Source organism: Phascolarctos cinereus, unplaced genomic scaffold, assembly GCF_003287225.1.
Source record: "Phascolarctos cinereus isolate Bilbo 61053 unplaced genomic scaffold, phaCin_HiC Scaffold_3;HRSCAF=262, whole genome shotgun sequence".
Classification (NCBI taxonomy): Eukaryota; Metazoa; Chordata; class Mammalia; order Diprotodontia; family Phascolarctidae; genus Phascolarctos; species Phascolarctos cinereus.
The window spans coordinates 175,753,391-175,780,193 of NW_027555736.1; the positions used below are offsets into that span (position 1 = coordinate 175,753,391).

At 42.5% G+C, this 26,803-nt stretch overlaps 1 protein-coding gene, 1 long non-coding RNA gene and 1 pseudogene across 2 annotated transcripts; 2 read left to right on the top strand and 1 right to left on the bottom strand.

Annotated features, from left to right (window-relative positions):
* Nucleotides 1-2,691: 2,691 nt before the first annotated feature.
* LOC110216187 (uncharacterized) lies at nucleotides 2,692-16,914 on the bottom strand. The gene is made up of 4 exons (XR_013485389.1): nucleotides 16,596-16,914; nucleotides 7,905-7,956; nucleotides 3,347-4,601; nucleotides 2,692-3,060 (listed from the first exon to the last, which is right to left on the bottom strand). It is a non-coding gene; the product is annotated as an uncharacterized LOC110216187 (long non-coding RNA).
* Nucleotides 7,009-7,893, top strand: LOC110216007 (RAB7A-interacting MON1-CCZ1 complex subunit 1 pseudogene; annotated as a pseudogene).
* Nucleotides 16,915-17,103: 189 nt separating the features above from the next.
* Nucleotides 17,104-26,726, top strand: LPCAT4 (lysophosphatidylcholine acyltransferase 4). Its single transcript, XM_020997815.2, has 14 exons — nucleotides 17,104-17,475; nucleotides 18,849-18,991; nucleotides 19,452-19,672; nucleotides 20,555-20,667; nucleotides 21,105-21,165; nucleotides 21,460-21,518; nucleotides 21,712-21,746; nucleotides 22,510-22,564; nucleotides 22,656-22,738; nucleotides 23,051-23,176; nucleotides 23,503-23,635; nucleotides 25,257-25,355; nucleotides 25,761-25,917; nucleotides 26,323-26,726. The coding sequence occupies exons 1-14, from the start codon at nucleotides 17,362-17,364 to the stop codon at nucleotides 26,496-26,498; spliced, it is 1,575 nt and encodes a 524-aa protein (XP_020853474.1). The 5' UTR covers nucleotides 17,104-17,361; the 3' UTR covers nucleotides 26,499-26,726.
* The last annotated feature ends 77 nt before the right edge of the window (nucleotides 26,727-26,803 follow it).

Sequence of the window (26,803 nt, forward strand, 5' to 3'; positions counted from 1 at the left end):
AGTATCTCTTGGCAGAGATACTGGAATGGTTTGCCACTTCTTTCTCCAGTGGATTAAGGTCACACCATAGTAAATGTCTGTGGTTGGATTTGAACTCGGGTCTTCCTGACTCCAGGCCTAGCTAGCACTCTATCCACTGAGCCATCTAGCTGTCCAATACAAATGTTTATAATTATGTTATATATTATATTATATTATATTATATTATATTATATTATATTATATTATATTATATTATATTATATTATATTATATTATATTATATTATATTATATTATATTATATTGTTTGTGTCGTGTCGTGTCGTGTCGTGTCGTGTCATGTCATGTCATGTCATGTCATGTCATGTTATGTTATGTTATGTTATGTTATAAATTACTAGCTATTAGTTATCTATAGGAGAGTCAGAGTATGAGAAGGCTTTTACTAACAAATAAATGTGGAGGTTACAGAGAAATTTAAAGAGTAAGCTAATGAATCATTAGAAAAATTGTTTATGAGGGTGTGTTCTAATGAATACAACTGAGAGTTTTTGTCAGTTTCAGAGTTCTGTTAGCTTAGAGAGATGACAGACAAATTGCCCTTGAAAAGTCAGCTAAACCCATTAGTTATAAGAGACAGAACTAGAGACCAAGCATTATGGAAGACATTGCAAAAGTTAAAGTTTTATTGGCTATGCAACAATCATCAATAATACTTCTTTTTAAGAAGAGAAAGCCCCTTCCTACAAACCTAAAGACCATGGATATCTCATAAAAATTCTTAATCCATTACCACATTCTGGAACTAGGAGGTTTCCATGGAAGGGCAATTTGATTAAACAAACTTCCCCTCCATAGACGCTCAAGTTCATTCTCTGCGCTTAACATCTTTTTTTATCTTGTCTTTACATGCTCAGCTCTCTTAGCTCCCATTACCAAATCCCTCCCTTCCCCTATCCCCAACTTTGATTATTTGTTTAGTTGATTAGCTATTTTTTCCATCTCATTTAACATTTTTTTAAACCTTTCTTCTCTTCCAGGTTAAATCCTCTTCTGACAAAGAAAAAAAAAGTAAGAGAAAAAAATCCAACATTGTAACAGCAGCTACCCATGTATACAAAATCCTTCTAAGTAATCCCTCTCCTCTCTACTGTTAAAAGGGAAGTAAATTTAATTATCTGTTCTTTAGATCCTTCATTGGTTTTTCAGTTATTTAGAGTCAATGTCTGTTAAGTGATCTTTTAATTTATATTGCCATAATTGTTGTGTATGTTAATCTTTGGGTTCTTATTTCACTCTTCATCACTTCAAGAAGCATTTACATCATGTCTTATAGCTTAGTAATATTCCCTTACATTCTTCCACCATGGATTTTTCAGACAATTTCCAATCAATGGGCTTTGTTTCCATTTCTTTGCTACCACAAAGAGTGCTACTGTGAATATTTTGCTATGTAAAAACCTTTGTTTCTGTCTTTGTTTTCTTTGAGGTATACATGCTGTAATGTGATCAATGGGTCAAAGAAAATTGATAGTGTAATCATTCTATTTGCATACTTCCAAATTAATATCCTGAAGCTGGACTAATTCACAGCTCCACAAAGTGCATTAGTGTATATGTGCCTATCTTCCCATATTCCTTTTAATATTGACTATTCCTCTTTTTTGTCATCTTTTTACAGTTGCATAATATGAGATGAAATCTCAGAATTGCTTTAATTTGCAGTTCTCTTAAAATTCTCCATTTAGCCATTCCCTTTTGAAGGTGAAATTCAGGGCTTCTTTTCAGATCTATGATAGTTATAGCCCAGGTAATAGGCTTACAAACACCCAGGAAAAGGGTATTTATTCAGTTATCAAGGAGAAGTAATCAAAAATCAAAATAGGTGTCAATGGGGATGATCACTTCTTGTACAGGAAAATATCTTCAAAGCTAGAACAAAGGCCCCCTTCCTTTTATTATTGAGGCTTTTCTCTTATATTTTCCAGACTAGCACAGTCCCTGGCAAATAGAGATAAGACATAATAAATGCTTATTGGATTAACTAAATCAGTCTTATTAATCCTCTAGCCTTGTTAAATTGAATTGATTACTTTTGATCACACTCCCTCCACAGGGTTACTTTTGATAACAAAATTGCAAGATGACACAAAAATCAGAGGAATATGTTGGCTGATAGAATCAGCACCCAAAGGGATCTCAGCAGGCTAAAATCTAATAATACTTGCTTTAATTTACTAAGATGAAATTTAACAAGGCCAAATGTAATCTCATAATTGGGTTCAAAGAAATTACCTTCACAAATATGAGATAGAAGAGGCATGGTTAAGCTACTGTTCATCTGGGGGGAAAAAATCTGAGGGTTGTAACGAACTATAAACTTAAGGTGGGTCCACAGTGTGATATAGCAGCCAAAAAAACTAATGCCATATTAAAATAACAATAGTTAGCATTCACATAGAGCTTTAAGATTTACAAAGCACTGTATAAGTACTATATCATTTTATCTTCACAACAACCCTGTGCTGTTATTATCATTATTTTACAGATGAGGAAATTGAGGCAGACAAAGGTTAAGTGACATATCCAGGGCCACACACCTAGTGTCTGAGGCTTCATTTGAACTCAGGTCCTCCTGCAGGATTCCAGGTCCAGTGCTCTATCTACTGTATTAACCAGCTGCTTATAAGAGACATCACTTCCAAGGCAGCTAGGTGGCACAGTGGATAGAGCATGGAAGCTGCAGTCAGGAGGACCTGAGTTCAAATGAAGCCTCAGACACTTACTAACTGTGTGACCCTGCATAAGTCACTTAACCCTGACTGCCAGAGAGAAAGAGAGAGAGAGAGAAAGAAACATCACTTGCAGAATGAGGAAGGTTATAAACCCACTCTGCTATGACCTGATTAAAACACATCTGAAGTATTACATTTCATCCTAAGCATATTTTAATATTTTAATTTTTTTAATAAGGAAATTGGTCATCCAAAGAGCATCAGGAGGAGGGTGATCAGGATAGTGAAGAAGCTCAAGACCATGCCATATGAGGATACGCTGAAAGAACTGGCGATGCGTTAGCCTGGAGAAAAAGAATAACACCAGTCTTTAGTTATTTGAATGTTTGTCACACAGAAAGGGAATTGGGTTTATTCTGCTTATTGCCAAAGTACAGAATAAGAACAAGAGTTATACAGAGGCAAATTTAGACTTGATATCAGGAAGAACTTCTTAACAATAAAAGCTACCCAAAATTTGAATGGGCTGCTTCAGGAGGTAATACCCTGGACCACCTCAGTCACTGTGAAGGGGAAGAGAATTAGTTTCATATTTTAGTTCAGTTCCCATAGTTCCAATCCAAAACCCACCTTACACTCAAATCCCGGGCACTCCAGCTTCTCAGGGCTTCTATGATGTTGGCAGGCTGAGCCACCTCACCTACAAGTCTGGCTCCATGTCTCAAACTCATGGTCTGGTGGGGATCACCCTGGGTACCTGAAACTGAGGAGGACAGATAACACAGAAGAGAAACAAACACCTCCCAGACCCATTCCTCGGAGCTAGGGTAAAAGAAGGGGAGCAGGGGAAGGAAAAGACTTCCCTTCTCACTAGTTCAGTTCATGGTGTCCTCACTGTGGATGAACTGTGATCTTTACCCTCCAGATGCAGCAGAGTACAGCAGAAAAAGAACAGGCAGCTAAAGCCTCCATGATAGGCAATCTGGACATGCTCCAAAGACCCTTCAAGGTAACTCCATGGTAGGAGATTTGGACATGCCCAGACCAACCAGGGTTACACATTTCCCCAGTTGAAATTTTACATTCCCACCAAATAGGGTACATTTTTTTTAAACACAGTCCTCATCCCAAATTCACGCACACAACCACTGAGACTAGACTACTCCTCTCTCCCTTTCTCACAAAGAGACCTCTCCGCTAGATTTCACAAAGCATAGTGCCTGACACAGTAAGCATTTAATAAATTCTAAATTGACCCACTATTAACTGACACAAAAACTGATTTCAAGCCTGAGGTAGTCTAACCCCTGAATCAGAGAAGTCAGACGCTTTTGGCAGGCCAGTTCTCTGGCTTTTTCACACTCCAGGGCCCCAGGAAAAACTACTTAAAATTTAGATTTGTCTAGCTGGCTAATTTAGATTTAGAAAGGTACTAAATGTACAATGTAAATTAGGCAGAGGACAGCTATTTATTTTCTCTACATAAAAGAAATGCTTAACACAAGTGACTCATAAGAATTTATTAACAAAGATTTAGACATGTAGTAGCAAATTATAACTGATATTATACTCTAATAGGAGACTGATACTTAAAACCTCATAATATGAAGCAGTTTTCAGAACTGCTAAATGGTATTTCATCTTTAACCTTGACTCTGCATTGTCTCCCTCAAGGCCTATTATCTTCTAGCAAGCCAAGCCAGGGATTGGGCTCATGCTTCAGTTGGTAGTCATCTTCTCCTCCACAAAGTACTGCCATGGATTCAGGGTACATCTCCTAAAGTACATCTGGCAGCAAGTGAGGGATCTAGCAGCTATGAACTTTTCAGACTCACAGTCACTTTCAAGGTTCAAAATGTCCGTCTCCAATCACTGGTCAGCTATGCTTCAGGGAAAGAAACAAAAAGGAGAAAAGGCTGTCAGGACCTAGAATCTGGACTCAAGCTCACCTGAGAACACATGGGCCTGAATGCTATGTACAAATAGTTCACAGTTTCTGTGAAGATCAGAAAGAATACTTGCCATTCTTCTTAGAAAATTCCACACAGGGAATGCTACATGCTCAAGTGAGGAAGGGAAAAGAGGGCTCCAGAGAGCAAAGTTACTCCTTTTAAAGTCTTCTGAATAGATGGCTATTCTTATTTCAGGTCCTCTCTACAGCCTCCTTATGACTATAGGCAAAGTATAAGGAGGACTAAAGGACCCCAGGATTTGCTACAACACCCCAAAGTGCCAAGCCCTAGAGTACTGAAGCACACATGGCCCTAGAAGTTACCTGAGGAGCTCATCGAAAACTCCATGGGATGACATCCCTTCAGTACTATCTCTGGATACTTTCCATGGGTTATACTCCAATCTAATCCCTGGTACACATTTATTTCCAAGTTATCCCACACCAAACCTAAGAATCTATAGGAACTGAAAGGAGAGATATTTAAAGTTTGGAAAGTTAAGGGTCCATCCTTGGCCTTTTTCCTTTTTCTCCATATAGTCTTTCCTTTGGCAATTTAATCTACTCCCACATCAAATATAATGCCAATATAAATGATCTTTAAATCTATATTTAAAAGGATCATAGAGTCATTGATTTGGAGTTGAAAGGAACCCCGCAGGTCATCTAGTCCAACCCCCTCATTTTTCAGCTATCCCTCCTGCCTGAGAGAAATTATTATTAAATAGCTAATTGCCAATATTGAAGAGATCTAGGATTTTTTTTCCCCTTCTCATTTGGAGATCAGGTCAAAGCTTAGTCTCTAAAGGGCAGGGCAGATGATGAGATGAAATCTTGGAGTTGTTGCCCATCCAACTACAGAATGTTACAAAAAATTTAATCTAAGGTAAATTCTGGACCATTATGTTCCACTCTGGCAGGCTAGACTGCCTGAGGCTGGGTCTAGTCTGGCTTGAGATAGTCTCTCTTTGTCCATGAGTGACAAAATTAGCCATGTCTTCCAGCTCCTCATTACAATAGGTCTGTCTATCATTATAATATTCTTTTTCTCATTGCCACCCTCAGGAACACCCACTCTTCCAAGGGCATATAAGCATTAAGTGGATTCCGCAAGGGATCTTTGACATTGGAGAGTGCCACTGACCCCTTTTATTAATTATTGCTAGCATGATTAATAAAATGATTGATTACCCAGAAATTATCTCTCAAACTTTTTACATATCATACACCTCTTTTAGATCTGAATCTCCAGCAGCCTTCAGGACATACCTCTAGTCCCAACAGCATCTCAAAATTAATGTGTCTAAAACCAAGCTTAATCTTTCTCTTTCAAACCTCTTCTTCCTTCTGAGTTGGAATAGTTCTATCAATGGTAGTACCAATCACCTATTCTTATATATTATAAAATTTAGTTTTACTTTTCACATTTCCCTCTCCCTCACTTCTCACATTTATGCAGTCAACAAGTCGTATACCTTCTTCCTCCATGATATTTCTCACATTCATTCCATTCTCCATTCTCTCTACTTTCACTGCTACCACCCTAGAATGGTCCTTCATACTACCCACCTGGTCTATTACAAGAACTGCCTCTCCACCTCCATTTCTTCCTAATCCATCCTTCTTTCTGTAAAAGTAGCATTTCTTGTACCTAGATAAAAAAAATTTTCCAATAACTGCTATTTTTCCTGCCAAGTAAAATTTAAACTACTTTGCCTAGCATTCATAGCCCTCCACAATCTGATGCCACCCTATTCTTTCCAGACTGGTTTCATTCTACTCTTGTCCTTTATAAATCAACAAATCTGGAATATTCTCTGTATATCAAACATTTCCTCCACTTTCCTGACTCCTAGCCTTTGATCATGTTCTTCTCTGTGTCTGGAATGGTCTTTACCTACTGAATCCTTTCAAAATCTAACTCAAATGTCACTTCCTACATGAAGCCTTCCCTAACTTTCCCATTAATAATTGCCATATCCCTTCCAGAGGCAGTGAACCTTTGTTTTGCGAAGTTTGGATTCCATCAAAGGGCCACACTTGAGGACCTAGAGAGCTATATGTGGCCTCGAGGCCACAGGTTCCACACCCCTGCAGCTTAGATCTTATCTAGAACCAGGCTTAGTCATATTGTGTATTAAACCTGTCTCTGTGCTTTATCTCCCTGCTGGAATGCAAACCACCAGAAATATACTCCAGATTACAGATTTTTATCTCCCTCAAATGGAGGGCACTCCCCAAAAGTTCATTCTTACTCTCTTAGAATCAGGAAACAGTTCCAGATAGTTTTAAAAAGCTGACCCAATTGCCAAGAGGGAAGCATGAAGACTAAAAGACAGCTAAGCCCAAGCCTCAGAGGCATCATGGCTGCCATCAGGGAGGGCTCTAGTGCGGCCTGTCTGGTGGGAGGAAGAGGGGATCGGGCCCTGGCTTGCCTCCTGCTGCTCAGCGAAGCTGCTGGCGGAGACAATATATTTTTAATTCAGGCTGCTACTTCTCTTGAGAAATTAAAAGTCCTTTGTAAAGAAGATGAAGAAAATATGAATCCATCAATTCTTATAAAGCTTTACACACAGGCTCTATTGAACATGACATATTTTGAAGAGAATAAGCTGGTAGATGAAGATATTCCAGAAGACATTTCTTTACAGAAAGTAAAGGAGTTAACCACTGTTCTTTCAGAACCAGAAGTTGTAGTTAAAGAAAGTAATCTGCATCCAAAACACTCTGATATTCTTAGGACAGAACTACTAGAATGCCTTTATTGGAGAAGAGGAGCCCTACTCTATATGTATTGCCATACTGTGACAGCAAGACAGATGTGCTTAAAAAGTGTCTCATTGATAGAATCAATTACTTGCTAAAGATGCTTAATTTTTGATGCCCTCTTCAACTAAATGAAGATGTTTCTTTTCAAGACATAAACACAGTTAAATTACTCAGTGAAGGTGTGTTCAGGGACGCTCATTTGCTGGCCATGACGTACAGTGGAGAAATGTGCTATCGGGGACTGAAGCATTGGTAAATGAAGAGCCAGAAAATTGTGACATAGACACTAATGGACCTGGGACAAGCAGCATTTCACTCAAAGAATCCTTGGATTTTTGAGAAATAGGAGAAAAGATTTTAAGAAAGTATCTGTTTGTGATGGACCACTGAAAGGACAATCATGGAATACAACAAATGCAAAGAAAATACAGACTTCTTCCAACATTGCCATCACTAGTACGTTCTTACCTTTGTTAATTTTTTCCTTTTTCACCACAAAAAGATACGTTTTTCAAGAACCCTGGAAAATAAAAAAAAAACTTGCTGATTCTGAACTAATATAATTTTAACTCATACAATGTAGTACGGTTATTGATTTTTTTCAGCTGTTAAGCTATCAGCATCATTTGATTTTTAAAAGCTTTAAACTTCTGAAATAACATCTCAAATGACAATCTGAAAAAAAAAACAGACATCTTTCGAAAGTAAATGGAGTGCTCCTTTCTACCATCTAAACCTGACTCAAAATGCTGACCAAGAGGGAATAAGTCACCATGAGTTAACGTGGAATTTGACAGAGAGATTAGATAGGTGCAGTTATTATTCCCATTTTACAGTTGAGAAAACTGAGGTTAAGTGAATTGTCCAGTGTCACACAGCTAACAAGTGTCTGAAGCTGGATTTGAACTCAGGTCTTCCTGACTCCACATCCAGTACTCTATCCACTATACCACTTAGCTGCCTAAGGAAATGGTTCCTCTGGCCTTGGCCAAATCCTCAAAACATCTGGGGCCAGAAGAAATGCTATGGAAGTACATTAGAATTAGAAATATACTGTACTTGCAAATTATAATAACTCTGAGATACCACCTCACACCTATCAGATTGGCTAAAATGATAGAAAAGAAAAAGGACAAAAGTTAGAGGGGATGTGGAAAAACTAGGACACTAATGCACTACTGAGTTGTAAGCTAATCTTACCATTCTGGAGAACAATTTGGAATTACATCCAAAGGGCTATAAAACTGCATACCATTTGATCCAGCAATACCACTAGTAGGTTTGTATCCTAAAGAGTTCAAAGAAAAGGGGAAAGCAACTATTTGTACAAAAATATTTACAGCAGCCCTTTTTGTGGTGGCAAAGAATTGGAAATTGAAGAGATGCCCATCAAATGAAGAATGGCTGAACAAGTTTGGTACGTGATTGTGATGGAATACTATTGTGCTTAAGAAATGACAATTTCTTAGTTTCAGGACAGTTTCAGAAAAACCCAGAAAGACTTATAAACTGATACAAAGTGAAGTGAGCAGAACCAGGAGAACATTGTACACAGCAACAGCAATATTCTATAGGATGCTCAACTGCGAAAGACTTAGTGTCTCTGATCAAGATAATGATCCAAGACAATTCCAAAGGACCCATGATGAAAAATGCTATCCACCTCCAGAGAAAGAACTGATGAACTCTAAATGCAGATTAAAGCATACGTTTTTTTACTTTACTTTTCTTGAGTTTTTGCCTGTGTTTTCTTTCGCAACATGGCTAATATGGAAATATGTTTTGCATGATTTCACATGTATAATCAACATCATATTGCTTGCTTTCTCAAGAGGTAGAGAAGGGCTTGAAGAAGGGAAAGAATTTTGAATTCAAAATTTTTTTAAATGAATATTTTTTAAAATTACATGTAGTTACTGTTATGGATATGTTTTGCATGACTACAGATGTATAACCTATATCCAATCGCTTGCCTTCTCAATGAGGGATGGTGGGAAGGGTGAAAGGGAGGGAATTTGGAACTCAAAGTTTTAAAAATGAATGTTTTTATAAATCTACATGTAATTGGGAAATATTTAATGAAATAAATAAGAAAAATTTCCCCAAAAAATTGTACTGTACTCAGAAAAAATACACACTCTGCAACATCCTTCCCCTGTAGGTCATATTAGAAAGCTCATCCTCTGATAACAGTAATGAGCACCAACTGCTGAGAGTTAATAACAGCTTTGAAACAAGGAAGAAGAACTAATCCATGAAAAAACAGTACGGTTAGTATCTATGGATTCTGACAAGAGTCCTGCTGATTTCACATACAGAATTACACAAGATCTAAAAAGTTGAAAGGGACTTCAGAGGCTCAGTAGATAGAGGACTGGGCCTGGGGTCAAGAAGATCTGAGTTCAAATCTAGCTTCAGACATCTCCTAGCTGTGTAACCCTGAGTAGGTCACTTAATCTGTTCTCCTCAGTTTCCTCATCTGTAAAATAGGGATAATAATGGCATCTACTTCCCACGGTCATTTTGAGGATCAAATGAGATAATAATTGTAGAGTGCTTAGCACTAGATACAGTACATAGTATTCACTATATAAATGCTAGCTATTTTTAAAGCTATTTAGTCTAATCCATACTTGTACAAGAATCCCTACAACTTGCCCAACCTCAAACTTATAAGTATTTTAAATAATTAAGTTGAATTTTTAGTTCAATTCATTTAAACGGACATTTAGTAAGCACCCACTCTATTCAAGATATGGTGCTAGCTGGGCACTGATGATAAAAATCAAAAGACAAAATCAAAATAGTCCCTACCTTCAGAAGCTTGAATTCTCCTAGGTAATACATTATCTGTATATACAAAGTTTGAGAAGGCAGAGGATAATTAACATGTGGCTGCTTGTAAAAGGACTTGGTGACTAATCCTGTGCTCTCCAACCACGGAAATAAGAGACGGAAGTTCTCAGATCGTCTGGCTAAGGGAAATGATCCCTAGAGAACTTGCTGTTGTCCAGTTGTTGTTCAGTTGTACCTGATTCTTATTCGAGGTTTTGTTGGCAAAAATGCTGGAGTAGTTTACCATTTCCTTCTCCACCTCATTTTACAGATGAGGGAACTGAGGCAAACAGGGTTAAATAACTTGCTTAGTCACACAGCTAGTAAGTGTTTGAAGCCAGATTTGAACTCAGGAAGATGAGTCTTTCTGACTCCAAGCCTGGCACTCTATCCACTGAAATACCTGGCTACCTCTAAAGAAGTAAGATGTGACATACTCCGTGTCTGAGGGATCTTCTTACTAAAGGAAACTTCTGACAAAGGGATTACACTGTTACAGGGATGTGCTGGTAAATGTTCAAACCAGCTCTCCAAAAACACACAATACATTTTTAGATTTAATTTCCAATATAAACATTTTAACCATCACTTTCTTAAGTCCAGATAATCAACAACAAAACAATAAATCAAGCCCTGACTTTTTTACCTAAATGTCAACTCCCAACAGCTTTGAATAGAGGCACACAGCAAGATTTGATGAGTTAAATTGAACATATAATACACAGACATACACACATATCTGTGTGTATATGTTTGTGTGTGTATAATTGAACATAACTGAAATATAGATGTTTGAAATATGTCTACTGGCCTCTAAGTTAGGATGACTTGGGTCCAAGATTCATCTCTGACATCTACAGTTATGGGACCCTGGGCAAGTCACATAACTAACTACTCACTGGCCTAGGCTAAAACTAAATAAGTTACCAATCTACATTGCCAGAGGGGGCTTCCTCATTCCATGCATCGGGACTACACCCCCATCCATGCCAATCTGATCAAAAAAAGTTGTTTTTAAATAAAAAGATCATTCAATTTTTCTCCCCTCCACTTTATGTAAATTCTACTTATAGACAAACTTGGACAGGAAGGATAAACATATAACAAAGTCAAAGGCTCCAGATGTAGTAATCAGAAATATAATAAAGGGTACTGGGCCTGATGTAAAAATGCTTCAGACCCTGCCCACCTACCCTCCAAGAGTCTTTTTTTAAAGACTCTATAATTATATCCTGGAGAAAGCTCCCAAGCAAGTGTTAATGGCTTTGATGCTCCAATTTAACACCTGCCAATCTCCCTTTTAATTAACAGGGAGTGCCAGGATGGTTTGTTCTGGGACAGAAAGGAAGAAGAGGGAGAAAGTCAGCAAGGAGGGCACTGAGAGGAAAGGGACAACAAAAGAGATTAGAGGAAAGAGGATCAGAAAGGCATAAAATATTTAAATCTTCATGACTCTTAGACTAAATATCTAAGTTTTCTGGTATTGTTGTAAATTCAGAGGAACCTATCCAGGGCCCAGACTTGTAGTGACATGTTTTGAGTGGCTCTTAGCTGGTTCCACTTAAAGAAATGGTGGAGCAGGGAGAAACCAGGCTGGCTCCAGACAAAATTGTGAATTAGATGATGTCTGCTTCACTGCTTCTCCATCTCCCCTTTCATCTTTCTCCTCCCCAACCCTACCTCTTTGCTTCTGGGTGCGAATCCAGTGCTCTTAGGCTTACCACATCCCTATATACCATCCCCCCCACCAAGGTCTGCCCTCTCCAGGTATTGATTAAGAATTGCCAGGAGTAAGGGCAGCTAGGTGGTGAAGTGGATAGAGCACTGGCCCTGGAGTCAGGAGGACCTGAGTTCAAATCCAGTCTCAGACACTTGACACTTACTAGCTGTGCGACCCTGGGCAAGTCACTTAACCCCATCGCCTAACAAACACACACACACACACAAAGAATTGCTAGGGCTGTTGACTGGTCTTTCCACTATCAAACCTTCCTCTTTTGCATAAAAAGTTGTTATGGGGGCAGTTAGGTGGCACGGTGGATAGAGCACCATCCCCAGCTTACTAGCTGTGTGACTCTGGGCAAGTCACTTAACCCCAATTGCCTCACCAAAAAAAAAAAGTTGTTAGGGCTCTCTCCCTCCTCAAAATATATTCTTTTTATTTATCTTTCATCTTATATGTTTTCCCAGTAGACTATAAGCTCCTTAAAGGCACAGACTATATTTCCTTTTTGTCTTTGTATGCTCCAGACCCCTTACTCCTGGGGGTGGAGCATCTGGACCTCTGATTTCCTCAGTGTAAAATACTACCAGTATACAAATTCAGATCAGCCACTCATCTGCTACTCAGTCTTAGAAAGATATGTAAGATACTGAGGGCTTAAGTGACTTTCCCAGGGTAATACAGGCACTAAGTGTGTCAAAGGCAAGACTGAACCCAGTTCCTCCTGATTCCAAGGCTAGCCCTCTATCCACTATATCAGATGTCTCTTACCTTTAGCACAGTAGGCAGTAAGTGCTTATAGAATGGAACTGAACAATGTCTTAACACAAGAGAATGACACTAATGGAGCAATTTCACACATGACCAACAGGATAGAAAGAGGCCAATACTGCCACCTCAGAAATCAAACCTCAGAGATGTGAAAGCACCTCTCTCCAGGCAGTCATGGAAACAGAGTTAAGTGCCTGATTCCAAACGGTGGGATACAATGAACTCAACTATGAGATCCAGTTTCAGACCTGGAGAGATATGTAGACAATGTATTCAGAACACAAATGATTTGGTTACAATAAATACCTGTGAAAAAGAGATAATGTGGAATGGGTCACAGTGTAGCAAATGGCCTGGACTGGGGCTCTCTATGAGCAGAAAGTGGGATGACTTAAGGTATCTGTCAAAAATGCTTCCTCTCTCAAATAGTTTTCCAATTTGGTAAGGTACAAAAAGTGTATTGTTCCATACCCCATTTTATGTCATCTGGTTTAACTTGTTTCAGTAGATGTACTTTTTGGTTTCAGTTTTTATGTTTATCAATAACTTTTCTTTAAGTAAGAAAAAAGCCAAAAACAAGATGGTTCTTGGCAGAGAAAACAGGGGGAAAAAATAAATACTCCCTCTCCTAACTACCCTACCACCCCATTCTAAGGTCCTTTTTCAGTTATGCCCTTTCTTTGCCCTATAACTTATTCTAGACCCACCCTGTAGCAATACATTTAATCTGCAATGACTAGACTTAGACAAAAAAAAAAAAAAAAGCTAAAATAGGACACAGGGAATGAAAGAGGACAGGAAAGAAATCAAAGTCAAAAATTAATCACTGCATTGGCCTCCTTGGGCCATCTGGAGTCAGGAAGAAAAGTGAAGACTTACAGTAACATTTAAGCATGAAGTACAGGAAGTCAAATGAGTATTTAAATTAGAAATCAAGGGACATGGATTCTAGTCCTGGCATCACTAACACCTGATAATGGCTGTTTGCAACATGTATTTTAAAAGGTGAAGACCCTAAGCAGGTAACCTGTTTTTAGTCATTTGAGGCAGAAAGGAGATAATGATGAAGTCACTGGATTTAGAGAGGGAAGTAACCTTACAGATCATCTGACACCATTATTTTACAGATGAGGAAACAGGGAAATGAAATTAATTTTCCAAGGCCATAAAGGTATTAAGTGGCATGGCCTTGGATCAAACCTAGATCATTCAGTCTTAACTCCAAAATCTGTCGCTGATAAATGGAACTCAGTGAAAACTACTCAGGGTTGTTTGTTTGTGGGGTGAGAATACAGGGGGAAATAGAGGAAAGAAATGATAAACTTGGTTTTAGATATGTTTAACTTGAGCAAGGCATCCACTTCATATGTTTGACAGGATTAGAAACATGGGCTGGAGGCGAAAGGTTAGAGCCAGAGAGATAGGGTTGGAAGGAATCTGAGAAAGGAAGTCAGAAGGAGAAGGAAAGAAGAAGAAAATTGTTTAAAAGAACAATTTTAGTAGCTATAAAGGGAGGTGGGTAAGATTTAGAGGGTTAATAAGTAATTTGGAGCAGAGGAAGTAATCAGTGAATATAGGCTACACATTTCAGGAGTTTAATTGCACAAGGGGATGGGCGGAGTATGGTACCTAGTTCACAGGTGCTAAAGAATCAAGCAGTGGTTTAGTTTTTGTTTTCTTTTGGTTTTGCTTTGGTGTTTTTTTGGATGGTTGGTTGGCTGGCTTGCCTCTCTTCAGGCTAGGGAAGGCTTATCCATGTTTGCCAAAGAAGGAAAAGGGCCTATAAAAAGGGAAAGGACAGTTGTTTAAGTGAGGTTCCAGAGAAGACAAGAAGGTATGGATGGGCTATAGAATAAAGGTGAAAAGAGAAGAGAGATAAATCTTTTCTGGGAAGTAAAAACAACTTTGTGAGACTGCTGAACAGATGTTTCCTATTCATCTAGGATCTGTACTATCTATGTAACTCAAAGTCCAGATCTTCTGGACAGCCAGACAAGGTTCTTTACTCCCTCCAGGCTCAAAATGATTCAACTGATGGTCATTATTTTCTCTAAAAAGCAGTATAGTTTTAAGGAGCACCTCCTGCTAGGCAGGCAGCACTGACTCTGGAATCCAAGCTGCCTTGAACTCAAGGTAGTCACTGAAACTGGAAACATCAATCTCTAAGATCACTATTCAGTCACTTGTGATCATGGAAAGACACACAAAACAGAATTGGTAACCAGAGACTTGAGGTCTAGGCTCAAGCTTGCCTACTACATATAAGTACCTTCTATTGATGCTAAAAGGGGAGGGGAAGGGAGGGAAATTCTTTCCCCCTTCTGCACAGAAGTCCAGAGAGCTGGAAGAATTCCAAGTGACAGGATAAAGAGTGAGAGGGGGGAGCTTTTCTAGAATTCTTAGTTATTGAAGCAAGAGCATTGAATTCCTCCTGACTCCATAACCTTTGATGCATACTTGATCATCAGACAATGTTGCTGTTACTGTGTACAAAGTTCTCCTGGTTCTGCTTACTTCACTCAGCATCAGTTCATGTAAGTCCAGGGAATAGCTCTTAAGTGTCGTGGGATAATGATTATTCTGTGGCCTTCCACCCATACAACATTAGTGCTAGATAAATAAGGACTATGAGTTTCTCCTATGGGTAAGCCTGACCCATCCAACCATTCTCCATCTCTATTGAGACAAGAACTGAAGAAAATGGACAAGATACTACAATAAAAAGGGTGGGGTTTAAATCCTATAATAGATTTCCTAACAGGAAAAGAGTATTATATAGTTATGTAATGGAGTTGAGATAGGTTAAAGGAATCCTCTTATCTTAAAAAAGTTTAAAAATACATATAAACATTATCTAGTCTTAAATGATATAACTGTTTAAGTCACTATAATGACGATAATAGTAACAAAGTGCTTTAAATATGTTATTTTATTCTCATAACAATTCTGTGAGGTAGGTGCTATTCTCATCCCCAGTTTACAGATTTAGAAACAGAGACAGAGGAGTTGTGACTTGCCCAGGGTCACATAGCAAGTAAGTGTCTGAGGCAAGATTTGAACACAGGTGTACCTAATTCCAAGTGCAACACTACTCCACCTAGTGGCCAGTCAAGTCTTCTTTCTAGCATGTAGAGAAAAAGAAGTCTAAATGGCTGCAATAGGGGCGCTAAGGTAATCAACGAAGTACCTACTAAGTGAAGGGCATTGTGCAAATTAATGAATATGCAAAGGCAGTCTCTGCCCTTGGGAGGAAAAAGCATGGAGCAGCAGTGCCTCAAGGAGAAGCTGGAAGACCGTGTAAAGTAAGTGGACTTGTAGTTTCATACAAAAATGTACCTATACCTCTCCTGCGGGGGGGGGGGAGAATAGGGGGAAGAAGAAGGAGGTTTAGTTGGGAAGGAAAACACTGGTCTCTCCAGGCCTGGGTAAATGCTAGGTTGGAACTATGTCTTAGAATAGGTAAACTTTGAGCTTGATTTTTAAGGAGGGGCTGACCTTTCTCTCTGAAATGTTGGACCCTATCAACCCCTCCTTAAAAATCAAGTTCAAAGTTTACCTATTCAAACAACTAAGAGCAAATGAATTACAGGCCTTCTGGGAAGGAATCTCAGGAATACAGAAACTCCCCAAATCAGAGTTGGGGCGGGGGATGGAGAAAAGAAATATTGCCAAGGAGGGCTGGAGGAGTTAGAGACCACCAGAGGGCGGCAGACTGGAGCCATGAAGTTAACCCTCCTCGTGTGATTAAAGGAAAGTGGGGATGGGCGGGGGAGAAGTAGCAGAGAGTGTCCTCTGGAGCCACGAGAGGATGGGCGGGGGTGGTGTCTTACCCTTCACTTTAGAATCTGGGACTCCTTGTCCCAGGCTTCTCCTACTTTATCCCCATTTCTTGTCATCTCCAAGGGTCCCCAACTTAAATCTTCTCCAAACTCGTAGCTCTGAATTGAGAGGGTGGGACCTTCCAGCCTCTCCATCCACAAGACGCTCCCCATCCTCCATCCCCCATCCTTACCCCCTCACCATGAAGCTTGCCACCCCCATGCACCCACACCTTTCTCCAGACTAAGGCCGGGCGCCAGAACAGTGAAACCCTAGAAGGAAAGGACCGAGGTTGGGGGGCGGATAAGAGGGAAAGGAGGTGGAGAAGAAGCAGTGGGAGGGGAAGGCTGCAGGGGAGGGAAGAGAAGGAAGAGCAGAAGGCCTGGAGCCGTAGAAGTAAAGGACCAGGCGGGGGCTGAGCATTCCGAAAAGCATCCGGCTTCTGCAGAACAATGGCCCTGGGAATTGGGGCGGGAGACGGGCAGTGGGGGGTATGGCGGCTAGGGAGGATGCAGGCGGAGGCTGTGGGGGAGCTCTGACTCCCCAAAGCGGGAAGCTCCGCCCCTTCCCAGAGCCCTGACAACGCCGGGCTCGTTCCGCGCTCCCTCTCCCCCTCCCTTCTTCTCTCCACCCAGCATCAGGCTCGGCCTGGGGCCAGAGTCGCTGCCGCCACCACCACCACCGCAGCAGCAGCAGCAGCAACAGCCGCCACCACAGGCAGACGCTCTGCAGAGCTGGGGCCCGGGCTGGGGCCGAGGCCCCCAGCCTCCTGAAATCATGAGCCAGGGCAGCCCGGGGGACTGGGTTCCTGTTGACCCTACCCCCGGGCCCCCACCACCACCTAATCCCTTCGTGCACGAGCTGCACCTCTCCCGCCTTCAGAGGGTCAAGGTGAGGTGTGGACTGGGGAAGCATAGAGGAGATTGGATTAGGAAAGCAGGAAGAACTAATGGGGATGGGAACATGTGGGATATTTGGGCCCTGGGGAAGATGGAAGTGGGCAACTGGGAAAGACGAGCTTTGGAGGTAGGGAATATGGGAGAATGGTTGGGGGGATGGTACCACGGGGATCGAACGTCTAGGGGATAAAAGATACCAGAGCAGACAGATAAAATAAATGGAGGACTGGAAGGATTAGGAAAGTGATGATGAAGAACCAAAAAGATCCAGAGAGACTAGAAACAGATGGAGGACACTGAGAGAGATGAAGATAGCATCCTAAAGCTACTGAGGACTCTGAGGATGGAGTATAGAGGTTAAAAGGAACTTGGGTGGGGATGTTGAATGTTCCACCTCAGAAATTGACTTAGAGAAGAAGACTATTGGGTTGCCCCTGCCTGTGTCCCTATGCCCTTCCCACCTCCCCCCAACCCCCTGCACTGCAGCACCTTGGGGGTGGGGGGAGGATGGCTGCAGGAAAAGGAGGGCAACCCCAGACAGGTCAGAAGGTTGAGAACTAGGAAAGGGGCAAATAGACTTGACTGTAATTTCTGCTCCCAGGGTTAGGCTCTAGAGGCAGGGATTTGTTTACCTGCTACCTCCCCAGGGTTACCACCAGAGTAACCCAGGCTCCTGGCAACTCTAACACTACCTCCCTAATCTGAGCCCCAATCCCCTCCCCTCCCCCATCCCAGGGTATTACTGTTAAACAACTTGGGAAACAGTAAAGAGGTGAATGCTATGCCAATATGTCCCCCAAATTCATCCTCCATCCCAGATAAGAGAGAAGAGAGTGCTCATGGAGCTCTGTGGATAGTTGAGCTACATATGGGTTGGGGTGAGGGGCTGAAAGGCAGGAAAAGTGGAGCTCTGATCCTACTTAGTCTTTTATGTTCCTGTTCTCATCAGGGTCTTCACTGCCCTTATTCCTTGTAAATACTCTCTCCCCCTTCTATCCTTCTTTCAACCCACTGTCTTCCCCGTTTGATTCATTAATCCAGATAATAATCTTAAATTTGCATGACACTTTAAATATTTAAATGTTTTTACATCCATTATCTTTTTTGGCCATAGAACTATAGTCTTAAATAGAATTGGAATTTTCTCTCCCTTCTCCTAGTTTGACCTATCTCCTTAATTTTCCCAGATTCCCCTCTCCTCCCCAGTATATCCTATCTCTAACCATATTAACTGTGCCACCCTTTACTCTGTCAGGAGAAAGGGGGAACCTCTCTGGCCCTGCTTCCATCCCTAAGAAAATGAGTAGGCTGTGTAAGAAGGTGTTCCAAGTTCTGATAGCCCTACCCCCTTCCCACTGTCCCCAGTTCTGCCTGCTGGGGGCACTGCTGGCCCCCATCCGAGTGCTGCTGGCCTTCCTTGTCCTCTTTCTCCTTTGGCCCTTTGCCTGGCTTCAAGTGGCTGGTCTCACGGAGGAGCAGCTGCAGGAGCCAATCACAGGATGGAGGAAGTAAGTGAGAAAGCCAGGGACAAATAGCAATGGCTATTCCATAGCCCTTTATTCTTCTTTGCTACCCACCCCTTTCTTCTTTGAGAGGAAGAAAACATAGTGGGTAGAGAATGTGGGTAGAGCTCTAGAATCCATTGGTGGGTTTAAAACCCTGTGGGTGGGATGTTTTTCTGATCCACTCCTACTACCTGGGACACCATCTCTAAAATGAGACGCTGTAAGTGTATTGGGTCACATGACAAGATTGTCAGACTATTCTTTTCCCAGAAGTTTTAACATCAGGATGAGATCTCCTAGCCTAGAACCTTGACTGTTTTTAGCCAGGATTCCTAGGGGGAGAAAGGGAGAGAGAGAAACCTTGGAGGGATAATACAGTGATTCTTGTCCAGGTGTCAGGGACCTAGGGGTGGGTGAAGGTGAGTAGATTTACCCTACTCATACCCAGACTTACCTTGTACAGGACAATCTGTCACAGTGGAGTACTAGGCCTGAGTCGGCTACTCTTTTTCCTTCTGGGCTTCCTGCGAATCCGGGTTCGAGGTCATCGTGCCTCATGCCTAGAAGCACCTGTCCTGGTTGCTGCTCCCCATTCGACCTTCTTTGACCCCATTGTTCTGTTGCCTTGTGACCTACCCAAGGTTGTATCCCGAGCTGAGAACCTGTCTGTACCAGTCATTGGAGGTAAGAGCACACTAGGTTTGAAGGAGAATTGGGGGGCAGGGGGAAGAGAGAGAGCTGGATGGAAAGAACCAAAGATTGGGAAGACTCTAAGGAAAACTGGCCTGCATTCACAAGGGAGAAAGGGCCACTTGGGTCTGTGTTGACAGTGACATGCAAATTAGCAACATTTATAAATTATTGCTTCACCTCTCTTTATCAGAATAATAGGAGTTAGAAGTATCTTAAAAATACCTAGTCCAACCCTGTTGTTTTATATGTGAGGAAACTGAAGCCCGGGGAGGAAAAGTGACTTGCCTTAAGTAACACTGATACTAAGTAGCTGAGTGAGGATTCAGAGTCTCAGAAGAATGAGTAACAGGAGGATGAGAGAACACAAGGGGAAATCCTTAACCCAAAATAGTAATAAAGACAGGTAGTGTGGTATAATGGGTAGAGCACTGGACTTGGAGTCAGGAAGACCTGGATCCAAATCTCACTTCAGATACTAAATAGCTGTGCGACCCTAGGCAAGTCACTTCACTTCCGCCTTCCTCAGTTTCCTCATCTGTAAAATGAGGGTGTTGCACACAATTGTGGGATAAGTAATTTGGTCGCCTTCCAAGCACAGATTAGAAGACCCTTAAGGTATGGGGAACAATGCATAAGAGCACCTCCAGGTGTGGGCCTGGAGCTAGAAAACTGGGTACTAGTTCTGGTTCTCCTATTTACTAGTCTCCTACCCTCTGGGCATGTTACTTAATATCTCTTCCCCTGTTTCATTTTCCCTATCTAAGTGAGAGGGTTGAGCCAGATGGTCTCTTAGATGTTTTCCATCCCTAAAATTCCATGATTCTATAACATAATTAACTCCACTGTTTTTTACTTCTCCATCTTCCCCTCCAGCACTTCTTCGTTTCAACCAAGCCATCCTAGTGTCCCGGCATGACCCTGCTTCTCGAAGAAAGGTGGTAGAAGAGGTTCGAAGGCGGGCAACTTCAAAAGGCAAGTGGCCTCAGGTAGGTCCAGGTTCTGTGACCCCTTCTGAGTCTCTCTCCTGGTATATCTACAAAGAAGCCACTTCCCAATATGCTGCTTGCCAGTTTCTCCATGCCAACATCAGGAGCTAGAGTATCACCAATACTTTTGGTGCTGCTCTGTCCTCACTCTACCCCCTCTTCCTGGAAAAAAGGCAGGAGATGGTTATGCATGAACCTTAGGAGTGGTGGGCCTCTACATGAAATAGGAGCCAGGACCCACTTCTACTAAAGCCTCTCATAGAATGCTAGGAGGTAACCCTGAGAAGTGCAGGGGGGAAAAAAAATCTCCAAGGGAGTCACAGGAAGCTACCTAGCCATCCCTTGCGTCCCTTGGAGATGCCTTTTCAGAACACACAGCCATCTCTTCCCTCCTTCCCACCTCCATTCCCATTCTGCTTTCCTATTGTACTCTTTAGGTGCTGTTTTTTCCTGAGGGCACCTGCTCCAACAAGAAAGCCTTGCTCAAATTCAAACCAGGTGAACAGGGCGTGGAGGTGGGGTGGAGGTAGAAGTAGAACTAGAGAAAAAGTAAGCATAAGAGTTGAGGAAGAGTTTGGGGGCAGGGGGGAAACTTGGAATTCCAGGGGAGGGAGTCAAGTGGTCCAGAGAACCCATGATGACCTTTAGGAAATAGTAAAAAAAAAAGTCAAATTCTCAGGTTGTTAGAAGTGACCTAGAACAGGAGACTTTGTTGGGGGTTGCCCTGACCCTCCATCCCTTCTTCCCCCCCACACACTAACCTTTATTTTGGGTGTTGGGCATGGGGTTTAGGAGCTTTCATCGCAGGGGTGCCTGTGCAACCTGTCCTCATCCGATACCCCAACAGCCTGGTGAGTCTGAATCCAAGAAGGTGTGAAGATGAAAAGAGCTTGAATCTGCCCTAATATCATCACCCACATCATGGGAGAACTTGTGCATAAGCTGGGTAGAAGGGGCAGAGCTGGCAGAGTCTGGAGGAGGGGCAATTTCTGGAAAGAATAAGCAAGTCTTTCCTCTCATTCCTAATCTCTGCTTCTCCCTTAGGACACTACAAGCTGGGCATGGAGAGGCCCTGGAGTGTGAGTCCTGGTGGTGCCCTTGGGCATGTGGTGGGGGAAGAGGTGGTGGGAGCTGAGGGTGGGGTGTGGAAAAGGGAAGGGCTGAGGATTCATCACAGGATTCTCAGCCTACCTACCACCAGGCTGGCCAAGCCCTCCAGAGGTCATCTAGTCCAACTCATCCTGCTAACCATTTAGACAAAATAACACCGCTCCAATGGCTTTCTCCAAAGCTAGGGAGAACTCCAAGAAAGGCAATACCTTAACTGCCTTACCACCTTTTCCAGGGTTTCATAGCTAGCATAGTCTAAAAGTGCATCCTGCTTCCCTATTCTAGTTGAAGCCTATTTATGCTTATTCTGTTCTCAGTGATTACCTCCCAAGTAATCTCATCTTAACAATGAAACCCCCAGGGCTTCCTCCATACCTAACCTTCTCACTCTTGGGGTTCTTTTCCTCTGATACAACTCCCTAGGGCTCACCATTTCTTTAGCCCTTATACTGTGGTTAGACCTAACTGATATTAGGTATAACCAGGATATGATGGCTGTGCATTTCCTCTCCATTCCTCTCACCTACCCTTTTAGTGCTTCTCAAATAAATGCCTCTCCACACAACTGTGTTCAGCTAAAAGTCTACTTTGAGGACTCATTTAAAGGGCACACTCCCTTCTTGAATAGAGCCAAATGGCGTGTGACTTCCCCCATGATTGTTAAGGTCCCTTCATGAAGAGTTGAGATAGGATCCTCGGCCTGGTAGGCATCAAAATTCTCTTCTCCCCCAGGCTCAAAGTTCTCTGGCTTACAGCCTCCCAGCCTTGTAGCCTCGTGGATGTGGAGGTAAGAAATAGAAGGCCCTAGGGAAAGGGAATGGGGGATGAGTAGGTGCCCCCAGGTACCTCCCTTACTAGGGCATATGTTTGCATTTCAGTTCCTCCCAGTGTATCAGCCAAGCCCTGAAGAGAGCAGCAACCCCACTCTCTATGCCAACAATGTCCAGAGGGTCATGGCACAGTGAGTGTCCTTTTTGCATACACCCAGCTTCCTCCATAGTTTCTAAGGCCAATGGCATAGAGCCCCTGTGAAGAAGCAACAAATGAGAACTAGCAGAGTGGAGTGGGGTAGCGGGGTAGCAGCGTAGTGAGCCAAAGTTCTACAGTAGGGAGGAGGGTCAGTCAATAAGTTCTTAGAAAACAAGCATGTGAGTTCTTAGGTAATGAAAATTCAGGGGTTATGATTTGCTTCCTCCAGCAGGTAAATTTGGTGCTTTCCCAAATACAGGATCTCTGAAGACACTTTTTCTCTATGTTCCTCTTTACCTTATAGGGCCTTGGGAATTCCTGCCACAGAATGTGAATTTGTGGGGAACCTGCCCGTGACTGTGGTTGGCCAGCTCAAGGTGGCATTGGAACCCCAGCTGTGGGAGCTGGGAAAAGTGATTCGAAAGGCTGGGTGAGTGACTTGGAATACAGGGCAGAAATTGGGAAGATGGGGCCTGCGAGAAGAGGATCAGAGGGAAATACAGAAAGAACAAGAAACACAAAGAATATGGATTGAATGAAGGGTGGAATCCCAAGGAAAGGGAAAAAAGGAGAGAAAATAAACCACCCAAGTATGAAAGGTGGGAGACCTCTAGGGACTATTAGTTAAGAGTACAATCTGGGAACACACCCAGGCGATCCCACACTGGGGAGACTCCAGGGACAGGCATAAGTTCTGAGAAGCATGGTGAGAAGGGAACTGGTCCAACTTCTCAGCCCGAAATACTTCCATTGTAGTTTGTCCCCTGGTTGTGTGGATGCCGGAGCAGAGCCAGGCCGGAGTCGCATGGTCAGCAAAGAAGAGTTTGCCAAACAGCTGCAGCTCTCTGACCCTCACACTGTGGCTGGCGCCTTCGACTACTTCCAGCAGGTGAGAAGGGAGCTGGGATGGAGAGTTTTGTCACCAGGGGTCTCATTCGCCAAGCCCTAAAGTGAGAAGTTTTAAGATTTGGGGAACGCCTTTCAGTGGACATACTAGAAACTATCTGTGGAAAACATTGAAAGCCATAAGGCTTCTCAAAGACCTCATCAAATATTTTGTTCACATCTATCTTATGCATTTGTCAGGCATTATTTTCATTATAATTATTTGTATGTGTGCCATATCCCCCTACTAGACTGTAAGCTCTGTGTTGGCAGTGACTCTAAACATGGTATCTCTCCTAGTGCCTAGCACAATGCTTTGCTTATCAGGCATTTGTTGAAGGCCACATCAGATAGCCAGTTCGGGAGAACCATACTAGGTACTGTAGTTGCTATGTTTGCTGTCCGTCATCATCTTGTCCAGCCATGGTAGAAAGCAAATATTTGTTAAACTAAGCAAGATAAGGAAATACTGGGAGAAATAACAATGCAGTGTCATAGATTAGTTGACAGCAGTATCTGGATACTGTTAAAGCTAAAGGAGCATCTGGTCTCATATGGAGCCAAGTTCCTCTCTGTATGAAGGGGATGAGATGAAGTAATTAAGCAGAGTAGAAGGCTGAGTGCTTGTGGCTGGTCAGTTCTGGTACCATAACTTACTTTCATCCCATGAATCTTATACATTTTGCCTCCTTTCCTTGTCTGTGAGTGGCCCCCTCCTCAGCTAAATCCCATAGTGCTCAAGGGAGAGAGGGCAGAAGTGGTAGCCCAGACACACATCCTTCCAAGTAACATCCGGTCCCACTCATAAACTCCGGTTTATGTCATGCAGGATCATCTAAAAAACCTGGGAGTTTCCCAAATATTCCCAGGCTTTCTCAGGGAATTCCTGGTATTCCAAATATTTCTAGTGGCTTTGCCCACTGCAAGAATTCTGGTGTTCCTGGAAGATGTCTAATGTTTATTGAATGCCAGAGTTCTCTCTCATCCAAAACAGATAACATGGTTCTCAAAAGTCCCCAGAGCAACAGAGAAAAACCAGATCTAATGATTCTCAAAGTCAGGGGACCAATGTTTCTAACAATCCCCTAGAGGATCAGAAATAAAGAACTAGATGTTCTGGACACACACACACACACACTCACACGCGCGCACAGAGCAAGCATACTCCCCTTTTTTGTAATAAGTGATGCCAGTGGCTCTCTTCCTATGTCTGACCAGTTTTCCCACATCAGCCAAGACCAGGAGAGTGCAAAACCAGTTCATCCAGCTTGAGGGCAATGAATAAATGATGTTGACATGTGTAGTAAGAATGTCAATAATCTTGGAGCTTTCCTGCATTCCTTAGGAATTCCCTAAAGGAGATTCCCTAGTCTTGGGCACTCCCTCCATCCTGGAGTAAGAAATCATTTTATCATGTGACTCAGGAGACAACTTGAAGATGCCCATGGTATTTTAAGGAAGCTCACCCTTCAGCATCCCAAAGGGAAATAATACTGCCAGGAAGAATCAGTCCCTAGGCAGCTAATGTAGAACTGGGAGATGGTATCTGGCGAGAGGAAAGGATAAACAAAGGACCTCATCCTTACATTATTAACCACAATGCCATGATAACTACCATTTTCCAGGATTCCAGTGGTTCAGTGGATTTCCGAGATGTGGCTCTTGCACTGGCAGCCCTAGATGGGGGCAGGAGCCTTGAAGAATTGACTCGTCTAGCCTTTGAGGTATTAAAAAGGGTGGGGAAAAAATTGCTGTAGAACATGATCTCCCCACCAAAATGCTTTATCCTAATGTTTTGGAGAGTTTCTAGGACCTAGGTTCCTGACCCACTGCCACTTCAGTTAGACCACAGCAAATCCTTTCATGAGGAGACCTAGAAAAGAATTGGGACAGGGTAGGGCCTGGGGTGATGGCTATAAAGTGCTCTGAGGTTCCACTGTGATCAGCCTGGAATAGTCTTGGGGAAGGGCCATTCATGTTGGGAGGGAAGTGTGTGTGGGGACAGGTCATCTGCCTGATGACTTGGGAAGACCGAGGAAAGAGATGATCCCAGACTAACTGTTCTCCATCTTTTCTTGGTTTTTTTTGTTTGTTGGTTTGGTTTTTGTTTTTTGTTTTCCCCTGAAAAGCTCTTTGCTGAAGAAGAACCAGAGGGACCAGGCCGTTTGTTGTACAGAGATGGCTTTGGCACCATCCTGCATCTGCTGCTGGGCTCACCCCGACCTTCGACTGCCACTCTGCATGCCGAGCTGTGCCAGTCCACATCTACCCAAGGCCTCTCCCTCTGTGAGTCACCTGCTTCAAAGCCTGTCCTCAAAGGCACTGTGGGAAGGAGTGAGGAGGGATTGGAGAAAAGAAATACAGATAAACACTAGGGTAATGGGGAAGAACAGAGACTGAGAATCAACATCTGAGGTCTAGAAAGGGAGGTGGGGTTGCGGCAAGAAAGTCAGGGAAAGTGCTGGGGGCCTGGGGAGAATAGAAATCTATATTTCAGGAGAGCTGAAACTATGGGGAGAAAGCTGGGATTGAGGATACATGAGCTCTGGAAAGGAAGAGGTCAGGCTGGGGGACAACTTTGTGGGAAGCCTAGGATCTATTCCTCCTGGTACTATGAAAGAGTCCTCTTTCTCATCACCTCTCTTTTCCTTACCCCATCTCCTTTCTTTACTTCCTACCTTATTTCACTAGGCCAGTTCCAGAATTTCTCCCTGCACGACCCACTCTATGGAAAACTCTTCAGCACCTACCTACGCCCCCCATATACCCTTCGGGCCAACCCCAAAGCCCTAGAGGCCACATCTCACGGTATCCCTACCCCAACGTCCAATGGGACTGTGAACACCTCCAAGCCGAAAAACGACTGAGAATCCTGGCCCCCTCTACACCCCTTTATTCCTAGCTCGATCCCAGCCCCTCAGACTCAGGGCAGCACCGGGGGACTAGCCCATGCCTCCATCTCTGTTCATGTGACTCCTGGTTTTGTTTTGTTTTTTTAAGTTGGTTTTGGTTTTTTTGTAAAAAACTATTTTATATATAAATATAAATCTATATCTATATCTATTAAAAAAAAAAAAACACGAAGCTCAACCATATCAATGGCATAAGTGTTTGGAGGTTTGGCGGTTGGGTTGATCATTTGAGTATTCCAAATATCTGAGGATGGCTAGGC

Coding starts and splice junctions, on each gene's coding strand:
- LPCAT4 (XM_020997815.2), top strand. CDS start 17,362: ATGAGCCAGGGCAGCCCGGGGGACTGGGTTCCTGTTGACCCTACCCCC. Junction 23,177..23,502: donor AAAGTGATTCGAAAGGCTGG/GTGAGTGACTTG, acceptor CTTCCATTGTAG/TTTGTCCCCTGGTTGTGTGG. Junction 25,918..26,322: donor TACCCAAGGCCTCTCCCTCT/GTGAGTCACCTG, acceptor TTATTTCACTAG/GCCAGTTCCAGAATTTCTCC.